The sequence below is a fragment of the Oncorhynchus mykiss genome, chromosome 23 (assembly GCF_013265735.2).
Source record: "Oncorhynchus mykiss isolate Arlee chromosome 23, USDA_OmykA_1.1, whole genome shotgun sequence".
NCBI lineage: Eukaryota > Metazoa > Chordata > Actinopteri > Salmoniformes > Salmonidae > Oncorhynchus > Oncorhynchus mykiss.
Window position 1 is genome coordinate 25,896,998 of NC_048587.1, and position 18,937 is coordinate 25,915,934.

The 18,937-nt window shown below is 46.5% G+C and overlaps 1 protein-coding gene across 2 annotated transcripts in view; it reads right to left on the reverse strand.

Annotated features, from left to right (window-relative positions):
* The window catches only part of LOC110502495 (ubiquitin thioesterase Zranb1), a 47,519-nt gene that overhangs the window by 12,042 nt on the left and 16,540 nt on the right, over nucleotides 1-18,937 (reverse strand). For both annotated transcript variants that reach the window (XM_036960039.1, XM_021580551.2), the window contains exons 3-4: nucleotides 1,019-1,206; nucleotides 272-425 (exon numbers count right to left, since the gene is read on the reverse strand). In XM_036960039.1, the coding sequence (XP_036815934.1) occupies nucleotides 272-425; nucleotides 1,019-1,206 (342 nt within the window). The remainder of the gene's footprint in view (nucleotides 1-271; nucleotides 426-1,018; nucleotides 1,207-18,937) is intronic.

Consider the following 18,937-nt stretch of genomic DNA (forward strand, 5'->3'; position numbering starts at 1 on the left):
CAAATCGTCACATTCTGGAGCCCTGATTTGGGAAATAAACAGTTGGCCTGTTCATCCGACAAAACCGTAAGATGGTGCCAGGGAAATTATTTATCTTGAGTAGTTGGAAACAACCATACCTAACACAAAGCATGCATTCTACCATCATACAGGCCTAAGACATGAAGCTTTAGTGTAGAAGAGCAGAAAAACAGGACGCCACAACTATACACAGTAACTAGGCTAAATAAAACTACTGCAGTAGTATGTACTAGGTCAGTGGAAGGCTGACCTGCTGGCAGGGTGAAGGTGACCAGGTCAGTGAGAAAGTAGCAGGTGAATTCTCCCTTGCGCTGGTGCAGGGAGGCAGCCACCTCACGACGGATCTGCTCCGTCAGCTCAGGACACACCATGGCTGGGATACACTTAGCTGCCTGCTGGGACACCTAGACACAGACAGAGAATGTGACACAGGAATGATAAAATGTCTCCTACTGCAAATATAACCTAGGGAGCATGAAAGCCAGGTGAAACATTCAGAGCGTTCCAGGGAGAAATCTAATGAGTAGAATCCCTGACTCGATTCCCTGTTTAACACAATCTATATCTATCTGAACATTTGGTAACACTGCACCCTTCTGAACAGGCCCCAGGTAGACCCTGCCCTGTCCTTCCTTAGCGGACAAAGTCCTGCCAGTCCTTCCAGGGTTCTCTCACACACACACACACACACAAGAGCTTCAAGTCAGCAGTGGAATAATGTTTACACTCCCATTGATCTGCCACACACACACACACACCACAGCTCAATACAACACATCCCATCCACTGTGTCCTCTCCCGGTAGATAGAGGTGAACACAGCTATTCATCAGCCAGATCTTCAAAACATTGACAAGTAGAAACTAACTCAACCTGGAGATGGAGTGACTATTTACCAGCACATTTAATTTACACTAACTGGTACAGCTGAATAAATAAAGTATTTGATCTGTACCATTACAGCTAATACATTGGCAGGGCCTGTATGTCGTCCTGACCTCAGTGAGGAGCACGGCCAGCATGTCCTTCCTCTGGAAGCGGATGGCCAGGTGGACCAGGGTGAAGCCGTCGTCAAAGGCCGAGGGCCGGTTGAGAAGGCGCACCTCGTCGGACGTCAGCTGCCTGGCGATGTCCCCCCCTGACGATTTATAGGCCTCTACTGCAGCCAGGTCCCCCTCTACCACACCTGCAGAAAAGGAGAGGGGGAAATTAGTGAGCAGTGAAAAACACAAGCCACACACACTACATAAACTCAATGTACAGTTTACAAAACACGAGGAACACCTTCCTAATATTGAGTTCCGCCCCTTTTGCCCTCAGAGCAGCCTCAATTCGTTGGGGCATGGACTCTACAAGGGATGCTGGCCTATGTTGACTCCAACACGTCTCACAGTTGTGTCAAGTTGGCTGGATGTCTTTTGGGTGGTGGACAATTCTTGATACACACGGGAAACCCAGCAGCGCTGCAGTTCTTGACACACTCAAACCGTTGCTCCTGGCATCTTACTACCATACCCCGTTCAAAGGCGCTTCAATCTGTTATCTTGCCCATTCACCCTCTGAATAAAACACATGCATGTCTGAAGGCTTAAAATCCTTATTTAACCAGTATCCTCCCCTTCGTCTACACTGACAGGAGTGGATTTAATAAGTGACTTCAATAAACGGATCATAGCTTTCACCTGGATTCACCTGGTCAGTCTGCCATAGAAAGAACAGGTGTTCCTAATGTCTGGACACTCTGTGATACACTCTGTGTATCTGTATATCAGTCATGGTGGAAATTATTTGCGTTTACCATGCCAATCATTTGTAGGCTATTCCTTGCCAAAACCACATAAGCACCAGGGTAGATTTACTACTACAGTACTGAAACAAAACCACCATTTGAAAAAAAGAGTTATAAAAAGTGTGGGGGAAGATAAAATTAGAACATTTCCAGTGCTACTACCAGCCTCATGATTTTTGCTCAGATTTCTGAAATACCCATGTAGCAGTCTCTGGCACATTACACAACAACATCGCTATGACTAACTATTATTCTACAATCAAAAGGGTAATCGGTGTGAGTGATCAAAAAAATAAAAATCGGGGTAAGGGTTTCTTTCCAGAGAGACATCAGGGATTGTAACACACTCTGTTTCACGGAAATGGTTCTCTCGGGATATACTGTCAGAGTCGGTCCAGCCATCTGGATTCTCATTACATTGCGCTGACAGGGATAAACATCTCTCCAGGAAGAAAAAGGGTATGTCTCAAGATTAACAACTAATTTTGTGATTGTGCTAAATTTCAGAAACTCAAGTCCTTTTGTTCACCCGACCTAGAATGCTTCAATCAAATGCCGACCGTATTATCTCCCAAGGGAATTCTCTTTGGTTATTGTCGCAGCCGTGTATATCTCCCCTCAAGCTGATACCACGACGGCCCTCAAGGAAGTTGGACTTTATGGAAACTGGAAATCACATATCCTGAGGCTGCATTTAGAGGTCATTGCCTCCGCAAGGCAATCAAACAGCCAAAACGTCAGTATAGAAACAAAGGAGTCGCAATTCAAAGGCTCAGACGTATGTGGCAGGGTCTACAGAAAATCATGGACTACAAAAGAAAAACCAGCCCCACCCGAGCCACTGCCTGTTCACCCCCCTGTCATCCAGAAGTCGAGGTCAGTACAGTTGCATCAAAGCTGGGACTGAGAGACTGAAAAACAACTTCAAGGCCAGACTGTTAAATAGCCATCACTAGCAAAGAGGCTGCTATCTACTGTGGCAAAGAAGGGGGTCGAGTGATAAATGGCAGATATGTGAGAGCAGAACTAATAAACGGGCTCTGCCCGATCACTAAAATGGCCACCCCTGTGAGAACTACAGATCACAAAATGGCCGACCCCCAAAACTACAAGTCCCAGAAGCAAGGGGAACCCTCAGAAGGTGGAGCCGACACACAGATAAAGGGTCAAGAAAAACCAGGAAGAGAGAGAGAGAGTGCTGGAAGGATCTATGAACAATAGAGAAAGAGACAATAGAGATTGGCTGGATTTACCGTGTATGAGCTGGATTGTTTTGGACTTACCTGTTGGCGTTTGGACCTGGACCTACCGAGAACCCGATTCGTGTACCGAACCCTGCTATCCTTGACCTCGCCTACGGCCTGGGTGGACCAGGATGGAGAAACAAACACACAGGTACTGTCCTGTTCGAAAGAACTCTCATTCTTGGGTGATTTGGTGACAGTTTACCACTTAATTTGTGACAAACGCTCCTAACCTTGAAGAGGTTTGCCACACGTGGTGGAGGATGCGGGCATGGACTAACCATACCACTGGTTAGGTAGAAGAAAAATATTTTAAAAAGTGTTCAGTTAGCACTCCAAAGGGGAGTCAGGGTTTTTTTGTGGCTTTGTTTGGTTAGGACAGTTTCTCAGGAAAATGAGTATGGAGGGAGCCATACAGGCCCTGTTACAAGCGGTGGCCGCCCAACAAGAGGCAACTAGAGCTCAACAAATAGCTCATCAGGATGCAATGCGAATGTATCAGGACACGTTACAGGTCCAGCACTGCACCAACCAGCTGCTCAGAGAAGAGCAAGAGAGAAACACCCGGGAGTTAAGAGAAGGCCTAAAGGGGCTAGCGGACCAAATTGGGGCTCAATTACCAGCTGCAAATACCCAGAGGCGGGCCAATCATTTTCTTCAAAAAATTACAGCACAGGATGATGTGGAAGCATATCTTACCACCTTCGAAAGGACGGCAGAGAGGGAGAAGTGGCCGAAAGAAGAATGGGCAGGGCTTCTGGCACCATACCTGGCAGGGGATGCTCAAAAAGCATATTTCGAACTAGAGTTGAAAGATGCACAGGATTACGATAAACTAAAGGGAGAGATCTTGACTAGACTGGGAGTGACCGATACCGTGAGGGCACACCGCTTTCACCAGTGGTCCTACCGACCGGGACAACCCCCACGAACACAGATGTTCGACTTGATTCACCTGGCACGGAAATGGTTGCGACTAGAGACCCGGTCATCCGCCGAGATCGTCGAGACCATCGTACTCAACCAGTTTCAGCGAGGTCTACCCCAAGAAGTGAGACGATGGGTTGGCCAGAACGAGGTACTTTCCGCCGACCATCTCGTGGGCCTGGTTGAACGGTATTGTACGGCAGGAACAGCTGAGCAGGCACAGGAGGAAATATTCCTGTTCCCCAGGCCTGGGCAAACCAGCGGACAGGGTAAGGCTGTCCCAACATATAGAGGGGGAAGAGAGCAGCGTGGGGCCATGAGGAAAGAATCAGAATCAGGCAGAGACACTAAGGAAAAAAACGGAAACCGGGACTGGGTGTCGAGGGGGTCTCCCCCCCGAACCTCTATTATCTGTTACAATTGTAATCAACCGGGACATATTGCAGCCTACTGCCCTATTAAAGAAGAGCCAATGCAATGTAACCTCGGTGAAAATGAAGATGATATACGGTATGCATGTCCTGTTGTAACCACTGTACTTGAAAGATCAAGAAACAAACATATGTGCAGGGTGAAGGTTGAAGGGAAAGAGGTTGAAGCACTACTGGATTCTGGCAGTATGCTAACCCTGGTCGTTGCAAGCCTAGTGCCGAATCATAAACTGGATACAAGACAGGATATCAGTGTTACATGCATTCATGGGGATACCCGTCTGTACCCCACGGCCTTAGTGAGCATACAAACAGAGGACGGTCTACTGGATTATGAGGTCGGCGTGGTCCCAAAGATGCCATATGATGTAATATTGGGTAGAGACTTTCCTAACTTTGCGAAGTTAGGCCACAAGAATGGCATATTTGAGAAGCCAACAACCCTGACCAAGCAGGAATAAGCATGGGGCCTTCAGCCAAAGCCAAGAAAAGAGGTCTCCCAGGGGACAACATCACAGGTGCTAGTAGGGGAGGAGGAGGATGAAGTGGCAAACCTCGCTGATAACGAACAGCCCGGTACTAGTGGGGCTGGGGTCGATCTGAATCCAGAGGACGACGATATAGAACCAGCAGACCTGGCAGGGTCCTTGACTAATTTCGGGACGGCCCAAAACCAGGATCCAACCCTGCAGCAAGCCAGAGCAGAGGTGCAGGTCGTAGATGGTACTCCCATAAATGTTGGGATGATGCCTAATAGTTTTCCCTACTTCATCATGAAAAAGGGTTTGGTGTACAGAGTCTCGAAAATAGGGGTTGATGTGGTGGAACAGTTGTTGGTTCCCACTCGGTACCGGAGGACAGTACTGGATCTAGCTCATGGGCACATTCTGGGTGGACACCTTGGTATCGATAAAACCCGAGACCGGATTGTAAGGAGGTTTTACTGGCCAGGAATTCAAGCTGAAGTGGCTCGGCATTGTGGAGAGTGCCCGGAGTGCCAGTTAAGAGCTCCCCGACCAGCTGTTAGAAGCCCGTTAGTGCCACTCCCCATAATCGAAACGCCATTTGAGAGGATAGCAATGGATTTAGTGGGCCCACTACCCAAATCCGCCAGAGGGCCCCAATACATTCTGGTCATTCTAGATTATGCCACTCGCTACCCAGAAGCCATTCCCCTTCGGACGATGGCTTCCAAAAATATTGTAAAGGAATTAGTGCTCGTTCACCAGGGTAGGGGTTCCAAAGGAGATCCTTACCGACCAGGGAAATTTATGTCCCGCCTTATGGCGGACCTTTGTAAACTGTGGCAGGTGAAACAGTTGAGGACATCGGTTTACCATCCTCAGACGGACGGGCTGGTTGAGAGATTCAACCGAACCCTGAAGTCAATGCTCAGGAAGGTAATCGATAAGGATGGGAAAAACTGGGATTGCATGTTGCCGTATCTGATGTTTGCCATTAGAGAGGTTCCTCAAGCCTCGCTGGGGTTTTCTCCCTTTGAGCTGGTATATGGGAGGCATCCCCGGGGAATCTTAGACATCGCCCGGGAAACCTGGGAGCACCAATCCACCCCGTATACTAGTGTCATAGAGCACATCACGGCAATGCAAGACAGGATAGCCACAGTCATGCCCATCGTCAGAGAGCACATGAGACAAGCACAGGAGCACCAGCGGCACACTTACACTCACACGCCCTGTTAAGAATACTTTTTATTTTTTTAAATATTTTTTTATATATATTGACTTTCAATGTTAGGCTACCCTGAGGGAATTTCAACCGGGAGATAAGGTGTTAGTGCTGATCCCCACGGTAGAGTGTAAACTACTAGCCACATGGAAAGGACCATATGAAGTACTGGAGAGAATAGGAGAAGTTAATTATCGGATCCGACAGCCAGGTCGACGGCCCCAGGAACAGATTTATCACATAAACCTGTTAAAAGCATGGAGAGAGAGAGAAACACTAATGGTCACATACCCCACACACACTCAGGAGACAGCCGAAGTAAATATTTCACCCACTCTGTCCCCAGCACAAGTACAGGAAGTGAAGACCCTGATCCAGAAAAACAGAGATGTGTTTTCAGAGGTACCTGGCCGAACTGAGGTTACGGCTCATGATATCGTTTCCCTACCAGGGAGAAAAGTGAGTATGAGGCCATATCGGGTACCCGAGGCTCGACAGGCCGCAATTAGAGCCGAGACGGAGAAAATATTGACAGCTGGAGTGATCGAAGAGTCACATAGTGAGTGGTCTAGCCCAATTGTGATGGTCTCCAAGCCCGATGGGTCTTTGCGGTTCTGTAACGACTTTCGGAAGGTAAATGAAATCTCCAAGTTTGATGCCTACCCCATGCCCCGAGTAGATGAACTACTGGAGAAAATTGGTAATGCTCGGTACATTACGACCCTTGTTCTGACAAAAGGGTACTGGCAAATTCCTCTGACCCCCAGGGCCAAAGAAAAGACAGCCTTTGCAACCCCTGACGGTTTGTTTCAATACACCGTCATGCCATTCGGCTTACACGGGGCCCCAGCCACCTTTCAACGGCTCATGGACAAAGTCCTAAAACCGCACAAAGCATACGCCGCAGCTTATTTAGATGACGTGGGGATCTACAGCCCAGATTGGGAATCCCACTTACCCCGGGTACAGGCAGTGTTAGACGCCCTTAGAAAGGCGGGGCTCACGGCAAACCCTGCCAAGTGTTATGTGGGGTTAGAGGAAACAGAGTATCTGGGATACACTGTGGGAAGAGGGTTAATCAAACCCCAACGTAAGAAGGTGAAGGCAATTAGAGAATGGCCAAAACCAGTAAATAAGAGGCAGGTTCGAGCCTTCCTAGGGCTGACCGTTTACTACTGGAAGTTCATCCCAAGTTATGCCACAGTGGCCGCCCCACTTACCGACATGACTAGAGCAGGAGGGCCAAACATGGTCAAATGGGATGAAAGGGCCACCAAAGCATTTAGGACATTACAGGAGGCTCTCTGCTGTAATCCAGTGCTGGTGGTACCAGACTTTGAGAGAGAGTTTGTGGTTCAGACGGATGCCTCAGAGGTCGGCTTGGGAGCAGTGCTATCCCAAGAGGTAGAAGGGGTGGAACACCCCATCCTGTTTTTAAGCAGGAAGCTGGAACCACGGGAAACCAACTACTCAGTCGTTGAGAAAGAGGCGCTGGCAGTAAAGTGGGCTCTGGAAAGCCTGAAATACTACCTGCTGGGGCGCCACTTCACCCTCATCAGTGACCATGCCCCACTCACCTGGATGCATAGGGCTAAAGAGAAGAACGCTCGGGGATGCGGTGGTTTTTGAGTCTCCAACCGTTTCATTTTGACTTGAAACACAGAGCAGGGAAGGAAATGGGAAACGTGGATGGGTTATCCCGCATGCACGCATATTTTGCTGCGGTAGCCCGACCTAGGGGGTCGGATCTAGGGGGAGAGATGTGTGGCAAAGAAGGGGGTCGAGTGATAAATGGCAGATATGTGAGAGCAGAACTAATAAACGGGCTCTGCCCGATCACTAAAATGGCCACCCCTGTGAGAACTACAGATCACAAAATGGCCGACCCCCAAAACTACAAGTCCCAGAAGCAAGGGGAACCCTCAGAAGGTGGAGCCGACACACAGATAAAGGGTCAAGAAAAACCAGGAAGAGAGAGAGAGAGTGCTGGAAGGATCTATGAACAATAGAGAAAGAGACAATAGAGATTGGCTGGATTTACCGTGTATGAGCTGGATTGTTTTGGACTTACCTGTTGGCGTTTGGACCTGGACCTACCGAGAACCCGATTCGTGTACCGAACCCTGCTATCCTTGACCTCGCCTACGGCCTGGGTGGACCAGGATGGAGAAACAAACACACAGGTACTGTCCTGTTCGAAAGAACTCTCATTCTTGGGTGATTTGGTGACAGTTTACCACTTAATTTGTGACAAACGCTCCTAACCTTGAAGAGGTTTGCCACACTACATACAGACTTGATATCATTGGCCACTATAATAAATGGAACACTAGTCACTTTAATAATGTTTACATATCTTGCATTACTCATCTCATGTGTATATACAGTATTCTATGCCATCTACTGTATCTCAGTCTATCCCGCTCTGATATTGCTCATCCATATATTTATATATTCTTAATTCCATTACTTTACTTTAGATGTGTGTATTAAGTTTGTTGTGAAATGGTTAAATATTACTTAGAATATATTGCTGCACTGCTGGAACTAGAAGCACAAGCATTTCGCTACACCCGCAAAAACATCTGCTAAACAAGTGTATGTGACAAATAAAATGTGAATGATGTGTTATATATATCACACAAGTGTGTGTTTTAGAAAGTAACTAAGAGAAAGTGTGAGTAGGAAGAGAGAGAGTGGGAGGACAAACTGTGTTGTTAGGAGCTTGCCAGAGAGTAATAGAGAGGGCGGGAGAGAGCTCAGACAGGAATGTGAGAGACAAGACCACAACCACTTCTCACAGCAGTCCATTATTGTGGGCGTGCCTGCCAGCCGGCCGGCCTGCACAGTCAGAACTGCACTCACATCGTTTGCAACACATACACAACACATTAGGAAGGACATGGATAAAAAAAGAGTTGCTCTATATTTGGAAGGGTTGAGAACTTTGAAAAATAATCAAGACACAAAATTCATGAAAGTACTCATTTTCCCCCCACAGAAAATGTCCACAAAAAGAGTCTATTTAAATCAACTTATATCTATAACGTTGTTGATATGATATAGATATGCAATTTAGCACACCCTTTTATCCAAAGCAACTTAGTCACGCAAGCATAAATTTTTACTTATGGGTGGCGCACAGGAATTGAACCCATAGTCCTGGACTTGCAAGCCCCATGTCCTACCAACGGATCTACAGAGTACCATTGTTGTAAATTAGCGTCAGCAATCTAGGTACATGTAGATCAGTAGGCCTACACTAAACATTCAGAAGATAAACTCCAACAATATTCTCATTACCGCATTGAGTTACATATGCAAAAAAGAATTGTACTTAAATGAATTCACCTGGCACAAAGCATCTACTTTCCTTTCTTTTCTCCAGTCCTCTCCTTTTTTCTCTCACCTGTTTGTCCAGATCTCCAATTGACAGAGTTAGGAGACCCTTTTTTTTTTTTACAAGAAAACCACATTTGATTGAATTTCCCCTGACGGTAACACCAAATCAATTGAATTAACTGAAGGCTGGCTATGAGCCTGCATAAATAGGAGTCTAATTGATCTCAGGGCAGCAGAAACCCAGGGCCTTCAATGGTCTGTCAAGGAAGAAGTGCAGACAGAGAGCCAGATGAACAGTCAGCCTGTGTGTTACTGTAGCTCTCAATTGTTTTGACAGATTTTCAACTGTAGTTGGCACTACTTCGCAGGTCGTCTGCCACAACAGTAGCCTCTGACAACCAGTGACATATAGGCCAGCACTTCAGAATAGGGGGCAACATGCCATCTACAGCACACTTTGTGCCCGTTTACAACTTCTTTCCACAATGGCTTCATGGCTAAATTAACCTACTGATATTATGCATGACATAGCCTAGGCTAGGTAGTGTGTGATTCAGAGCTCAGACTACTCATGATAGCAACCAAATAAAATAGGTTGCCTGATCTATAGATTGCATAGAGTGGGTTTATCCAAACAGGTTCATCCCACAGTACAAATTCCTGTTCAATCATTTCACCAAATATATCACATTTCATGTTTCAGGTTGTGTTGCAGCTTTGCAGGCAAGTCATGTAGCCTAGTTGATGTGCTAGCTATGCCCAGGGGTGTTCAATTCCAGTCCTTCTGGGCTGACGCGTCTATGGGTTTTTTTCATCTTGGTACCAATAGATCTACCCACTCACAGACAAGACTAGTATTGTAGCCTCTTCCTTTTCCTCTTCCTTTTCCCATTCCTTTTACCGATTCATTCAGGTGTAAAACTGGCAAACAGACACACATCCTTATGTGGAACAGATACTTGCAGATACACACACTATAAGACAGGTCATCAGAGAAAGCTTCCTGAAGCATAGGGACCACTTGAAACCTGCATGCTGTGTTCAGGCAATGAAGAGTCTCTCTGATAAAATGAGAAAGTCTGATAAATCTGCTGTGGCACAAGCCAGTGGGCTGTAAAGCAGACAAGGATATCCTCAGTCAAGCAGACTGCCCTTAATACAAACAGGCATCTTGTCCTACAGTGGAGCAAACATCCTCAATCGCTAGCTTCTGGAGAGTAAAGGCTTGGAATGCATCATAGCAACTGTTATATAAATATTCATACACATAGCTCATATAAACAAAGACATTCCGTCGTAAGAACACATACACCCAGCCATAAGACTGACCCCCTCTTCCTTATATAAACACACATCTCATCTCCCTCTAACTGGCCGGTCCCAAGAGCAAAGAACTTTTGCTGTGCACCAATGGGGCCCGCTCTGGCTAGAGCAAGGCCCGCCTCCAACCCTCCGACCAGTCAAGAAGACCGAAACGACAAGACTCCACCTACTTTATTCTATGTATAAAAATGTATGTAACCATTGTATAGGCCTCTTTTTCACCTGGCTCCTTGCCGAGTTATGTGAACTAGGTCCATGCACGTAAAACTGCGGGACAAGATATCTCTGACTCATTAAAACTGTCTTTTGTTACAACTGAAATCCACTCTGTCCAGCGTCCGTGATTTGGTCTCAACTCTCCAGTATTTGAACACTAACAAATTGGTAGCAGAGGATGGTTGTTCTTGAATTCGATCTATTATAAGTTAGTGTGAGAGGACGAGACTGATCACGGCTAAAAAATCAGACGGAAGAGTGACTTCCCCAGCCATTCATCTTGCCTCAGGAAATCTGATCGGAGCGCTCTATATAAAGGTGAGCAGAGCCCGTTATATCGAAATCTGCATATTGTATTATAGCCTAAACCAAATTTTGATCAGAAAGTACTGGGCGTGAGTATGAATCGGTGCCCAAATTTTTACATAAGAACCTAAGACATTGATCGGGGAGATCTTGTTTTGCTCGTTTTTATTTTTTATTTGTATTTTTATTTTTTATCAATTGGCCTATTATTAGAAGTGTAGTATGCATGTAAAAGATCCTATTAAATTAGTGCTTACTGTTTAATTGGTTGTGGCTTAGAAGTGTAGTATGCACGTAAAAGTTCCTATTGAATAAGTTCTAAACTGTTTAATTGGTTGTGTTTAGAGATTTAGTTAATTAATAGATCGACTGAATCTGCATGTAAAAGATCCTATTGAATAAGTTGTAAACTGTTTAATTGGTTATGTTAGAGGTGTAGTCGAATAGATATAGGATATGTAAGTTTGGCCTTCCACAAGACAGAGATCGGGAATGATGTGGCTATTGCACATCAAACAATAAACATAATATGAACCAGAGTTGACATTCCATGATTTGGAGATGGGGGAAATTAAATTGAAAGAAACGTTTGTCGCGGAGTAGGTTGGGATACGTAACTGGGCTATTAGGCACACATAGCCACCTTAGTATCGAATGGCTGTGCAATTTTGATTGACAGCAGCCGGGCTGGAATACTGATTTTCGTTTTTTTCATTCCTGTTGATATTGCCTAAAGTTTAAAATTATTCTGACAATTGCTATAGAATCGCTGGAATTTACTGATATAAGTTCATAAAGGAACTTACTGAATTGTTTCTAGAAAGTATTTAAATAAGCCGCCGAGCTTAGTACAGACTTTGTTTGACAGACGCTAAAAGCTACACACTGATTTTTGGGTTTTTCTATTCTATCCATATTTCCTAAAGATATAGAATTATTCTGACAATTGCTATAGAATCGCTCGAATTTACTGATATAAGTTCATAAAGGAACTTACTGAATTGTTTACAGAAAGTATTTAAATAATTCACTGAACAACTCTTAGTTGTCTAGAAATTCGATCTATATTTCCTAAAGAGCTAGAATTATTCTGAAAATTGTTATAGAACCGCATATATTCACTGATATATTGTTCCAAAAGGAAATCGCCAAATCATTTTTAGAAAATACCTAAACGAATCGCTGAACAAATTCAAATAAAATACGGGAGAAACAGACACGTGGCGGGCGTCACATACTGATAACCCCCTTGGTATGCGAGGGTGGGGGTAGAAGAGATAAGCCATTGCCAGTACAGCAGTATATCTAAGCATACAACGATAGAAATAAACACCACATAGTAAGGATTGAATATACCTAAATAACGCATTATACACATTATCAGACGAACTAGATAAAATGTCTGCAGCTACCACGCCCAAACTAAAATTCAATGAATATTTAGATCAGAGTATGATTGATAGAGCGGGAGGTAAAGAACAGTATGGGAAAGTGGAGAAAGTGTGGAAAGGATTACGGATAAGATGGACACAAGCAGGTTATTTTAGCGGAGGACCACCTACAGGGGGGAAACTCCAAGATATGCAGACAGAATTAGAGGACGCAGTAGAGCATGCAAAAGCGAGTGAGGCGGAGAGAAACAAGATACACAGGTTCAAAAAAGTAGGTACGAGAGAGAGAGAGAGCGGAGGGGGAGCTCAAGATAGGTACATGGGCCATACAGGAGAGTAGGAGGGTGCTACCCAAAAACACACCAGACATGATGTGCGTGGCTATTGTGGCGTCGGGGGATGTTAAAGCTCCGCCTGAGAACTTGCCCACGGCTCCCCCTGTGGCCGTTTCTCCCTCACTATATCCACAATTGACAATGGAGGCAGTTCAGCCCCAGCCATACTCAAAGGGACAAAATCACCGGAGCCCGTCACACAACCCATTCCTGCCCAGGGCACCTCCCACAATACAGGCTCCAGTTCTGAGAATAGACCAAGGGGAGTTAAAAGGGGAAATTACCCTGGGGATAACGGCTGGCCATATGGTATGTGAACAGTTCGAAACTGGGATTCCAGGAGCAGGAGACCTCCCCCAGGAACGGAGGCCGCAATGCTCCTCTGTGAACTCTCTCACCTCTGAAACCAGAGGACACCTACAAACAAGATTAGATTCAAACCACTTCTATCAGACGGATAGGGAGGACTGTCATCAGAACATGGATATCGAAAACGAAGAAGAAATTGACATGGTGCTCACCCCAGCTCCGATGGGAGCTCCAAACGTGACTAAGATGCAGGAGCTGCTGAAATCATCAATAGCTCGAGCTAAGGAACTCAGGGAGCTAATAGCTAACCAAGATAACAACAGAGAGGGAGCCTACCGTGTGGAAGGCATAATGAGAGGAACAGTAACCAAAGTTACCGAATCAATGGGGTCCGAAACACTCCGTCGGTCCTCCAGAATTGCTGATAGAAGAGAGCGAGAGCAGGAGATGGCAGGACAGTACCCCCTGCGACCGACACCAGGTGATGCACACACTGTGGAGTACCAGCCCTGGAAAATGACTGATTTAACAACACTGATGGGACAGATGCCTAGCCTACATGGAGGAGCTTCAGCGTGGCTACTTCAACTGCAGACACTTACGTCAGGCCTGCAACTCTGCCTAGGAGACATGAAAGCACTTCTAGCAAGAGCCACCGACCACGGAACCATGGAGGCCCTCATGACAGCAGCTGACCTTGGATGGCGGGCCCCAACACTGCCCATAGACCACTTCCGTACCAGATTATGGGAAGTTCTACGGAGAGCATACCCTACAGAAAGAAACCATGCCACCTTATCCTCATTTACAATCAACCCAGGTGAGCAACCTGCAGCATACCTGGACAGGGCTAAGACCACATGGAGATCGGTCCACGAAGAACCATTCGATCACACTGATACCACACTCAGCATGTGGAAGGAAATGGTGGTCAACGGGTGTCCCGGAGATGTTAAAACCAAACTCAGAGGAACGGTAGGGTTGATTGCACTTCCTCTGACCCAATTCAACACTCATGTGCACCACCATGTGACCCAGCACAACAAGGAAAGAGGGGGTGCTGAGAGCCAGGTGCAGTCCCTCCAGGTACAACTCCTGAAACTCCAATTGAAGGAAGCACAACAAGGAGAAAAACCTAAGAAACAGATGGTGGCGGAAGAAACGAAGGAGACAGGCACCAAAACAGACATCTCTCAAATAGTGGCCCAGACTATCTCCCAGATGATTCAACAGCAGGCCGGTCCTCAACCAGCCAACCCGGGGCCTTGGTATCCCCCGCAACCACAATTTGCATACCAGCCGCAATGGATACCAGGCCATCCAAAAAGAGGGGTTTGTTTCAACTGTAGAACTCCAGGGCACTACTCACGAGAGTGTCCATACCCACTCACACCACAACAACGCCAGTGGAACTCTACGAGAGGTCCATATGGGAAGGAAAGGGGTGGAAATAGACCTCAACAGTACGAACATCAGCAACCAGGACCCACACCCATGCATCAGCAACCCGCATACAACCAACCGCAGTTCCAGGGAATGACTGGGAAAACCATCCCCTGGCCATAAAAATGCCCACCACCCACGGCAGAAGAAGGAAACAGCAACTCCCAGACGGTTCACATGTCACCCTTCAATCAGCCATCAACCCTCAACCAGCATCGGCCAAATTAGCTGAAATCATCGGATTGACGCAGGTCCTCATCAGAGGAAAAGGAAAGACTGAATATCTATACAGACTCAGCCCATGCCCATGAAGCAGGCCACACTGATGGACCCAGAACTTTTATGAGAAACACATGGCCCCACACACGAAGGCAAACTAAAGACCCTCCAAAAAGGCCTCGCACATCTGGTGGCACCCTCACATAAAAAATATGACTGACTTATTTTATGACGATTTATTTTGTGACGAATGCAATGGTTGTGACAGACACAACCCAAAGACACCATATCAAACACCAATGGGCTCATACGTAATACCTAATGCATGTTTTCAGGATATTAGTATAGACTACACCGACATGGGCCCCGAAAATTTATCTAAAGGCAAACTCTATCTCCTAGTCATAGTAGATAGGTTCTCCAAATGGGTAGAGGCAATAATAACAAAAGGGGAGGATGCTAGGTCAGTCTTTAAGTGGCTACAAACCGAACTAATACCCAGGTATGGCATCCCAAGACAAATCAAATTTGACAAATGGCTCACATTTAACAAACACCTGAGACAGGTGGAAGAAAGATTTGGCATAACCCACAGATTTGGATCTAAGTACAGGCCCCAATCCCAAAATCTGGTGGAACGTCAAACCAAAAGCAAAAGCTAAGATAGCTAAAGTATGTGCCTCATGGGATAATGACTGGTAGAGTCATGCATGGTCCACCAAGGGAGGGAGGTCATATGCCCGCCCTTGATGTACAACAAATTGTAATGTCTAAATATGTGAAAAAACTGACGGTTCTCTCTGCAGCACTCTCTACCCAGGTTCACAAGGTCCAGGAGGGGGAGCTGCCGGGGGACACGCCACTACTGAAGGTAAAGGTTGGTGACGGGATGTGGGTTACAGTCCACAAGAGAAAGTGGCTGGAACCCAGGTGGACTGGACCGTACGAAGTGAAGGAGGTTACTTCACACTCAGTCCAGGTCAAAGGTAAATCAGGCACACCTTGGCACCGCCTTACACATTGCACCCCAGCCCCAATTCCTTCTAGAACACTGACTGAAGTCAGAGCTGATTTGAGCGGCCTAAATTCGATTCCAAATGAAGACACTCCTTCCTCAGGTGATGCGGCATCAAACTCCGCCTCCCCTGAGAAGGGAACCTCGCCCAGTTAGAGGGAAATTTCTCCCTCTCTGGGTGAGGCTGGGGATATCTGGTCCCTTATTTGTGATATTCCTACTGATATTTGGAGTAACCCTAGGACTTTCACATGGTTAATTGAACAACTTTTTCACCCTGCCACATCACATACACCAACCCCTACACATGTCCCTAACTCCTTTCCTGATATCACTCCCTCCAATCACTCCCGTCCCAAACGTAGCACTACACCTACAGACCCACCATGCAAACCAGACAAGGTTAGGAGCACCACCTTATGTATACCCACGATTGCAACCGCCACCTTTCTGCTATAGTTTTCACGTCTAATAGACGTGAAGAGGGGGATTTGTTATATAAATATTCATACACATAGCTCATATAAACAAAGACATTCCGTCGTAAGAACACATACACCCAGCCATAAGACTGACCCCCTCTTCCTTATATAAACACACATCTCATCTCCCTCTAACTGGCCGGTCCCAAGAGCAAAGAACTTTTGCTGTGCACCAATGGGGCCCGCTCTGGCTAGAGCAAGGCCCGCCTCCAACCCTCCGACCAGTCAAGAAGACCGAAACGACAAGACTCCACCTACTTTATTCTATGTATAAAAATGTATGTAACCATTGTATAGGCCTATTTTTCACCTGGCTCCTTGCCGAGTTATGTGAACTAGGTCCATGCACGTAAAACTGCGGGACAAGATATCTCTGACTCATTAAAACTGTCTTTTGTTACAACTGAAATCCACTCTGTCCAGCGTCCGTGATTTGGTCTCAACTCTCCAGTATTTGAACACTAACACAACATGACTAAAACTGCTCCTGGATACACAATTTTTATACAGGGTACTTCCCACAATGCATTGTTAATCCGACCATGTTACAGATTTAGCTTTGTTTTAAACAAACATTCAAAAGCTTAGCCCGTGTAATTATGACAGATTTTACTGAGGAAAGTGGCACTTGCAGTTTCCAATAAGGATCATTGTGAAGCTAATGTAGGCTCAAATGTGATTCATTAAGTCCAGATGAGATGCTTGTTTAAAACAAGTAGCCTAATCATGTACACAAATGACATGTAATGCTACACCAGCAGAGGGTACGTAACAGGACTCCAGTCATGCAAACAGCAGGCTGAACATCCTCTTCGATGTGAATGCATGTATATTTTTGACTTGTGCACCAGTCAGTAATTTTTAGTGCAGGCGCTGCCAGGCTGCCTAGCCCCGCATGCTGGGCCCACTGTTTACCAGCCCCTGGGACCTAAGGGCAGTGTGTGTATGTATGTATTGCTCAAAAACATAAAGGGAACACTAAAATAACACATCCTAGATCTCAATGAATTAAATATTCTTATTAAATACTTTTTTCTTTACATAGTTGAATGTGCTGACAACAAAATCACAAGAATGATCAATGGAAATCAAATTTGTCAACCCATGGAGGTCTGGATTTGGAGTCACACTCAAAATTAAAGTGGAAAACCACACTACAGGCTGATCCAACTTTTATGTAATGTCCTTAAAACAAGTCAAAATGAGGCTCAGTAGTGTGTGTGGCCGCCACGTACCTGTATGACCTCCCTACAACGCCTGGGCATGCTCCTGATGAGGTAGCGGATGGTCTCCTGAGGGATCTCCTCCCAGACCTGGACTAAAGCATCTGCCAACTCCTGGACAGTCTGTGGTGCAACAGGCCAGTACATCAGGAGACGTGGAGGAGGCCGTAGGAGGGCAACAACCCAGCAGCAGGACCGCTACCTCCGCCTTTGTGCAAGGAGCAGCAGGAGGAGCAGTTGGTGGATGGAGCGAGACATGATGTCTCAGAGAAATGATGATGCTCAATTGGATTCGGGTCTGGGGAACGGGCGGGCCAGTCCATAGCATCAATGCCTTCCTCTTGCAGGAACTGCTGACACACTCCAGCCACATGAGGTCTAGCATTGTCTTGCATTAGGAGGAACCCAGGGCCAACCGCACAAGCATATGGTCTCACAAGGGGTCTGAGGATCTCATCTCGGTACCTAATGGCAGTCAGGCTACCTCTGGCAAGCACATGGAGGGCTGTGCGGCCCCCCAAAGAAATGCCACCCCACACCATGACTGACCCACCGCCAAACCGGTCATGCTGGAGGATGTTGCAGGCAGCAGAACGTTCTCCATGGCGTCTCCAGACTGTCACGTCTGTCACGTGCTCAGTATGAACCTGCTTTCATCTGTGAAGTGCACAGGGCGAATTTGCCAATCTTGGTGTTCTCTGGCTAATGAAAAACGTCCTGCACGGTGTTGGGCTGTAAGCACAACCCCCACCTGTGGACGTCAGGCCCTCATACCACCCTCATGGAGTCTGTTTCTGACCGTTTGAGCAGACACATGCACATTTGTGGCCTGCTGGAGGTCATTTTGCAGGGCTCTGGCAGTGCTCCTCCTGCTCCTCCTTGCACAAAGGCGGAGGTAGCGGTCCTGCTGCTGGGTTGTTGCCCTCCTACGGCCTCCTCCACGTCTCCTGATGTACTGGCCTGTCTCCTGGTAGCGCCTTCATGCTCTGGACACTACGCTGACAGACACAGCAAACCTTCTTGCCACAGCTCGCATTGATGTGCCATCCTGGATGAGCTGCACTACCTGAGCCACTTGTGTGGGTTGTAGACTCCGCCTCATGCTACCACTAGAGTGAAAGCACCGCCAGCTTTCAAAAGTGACCAAAACATCAGCCAGGAAGCATAGGAACTGAGAAGTGGTCTGTGGTCACCACCTGCAGAACCACTCCTTTATTGGGGGTGTCTTGCTAA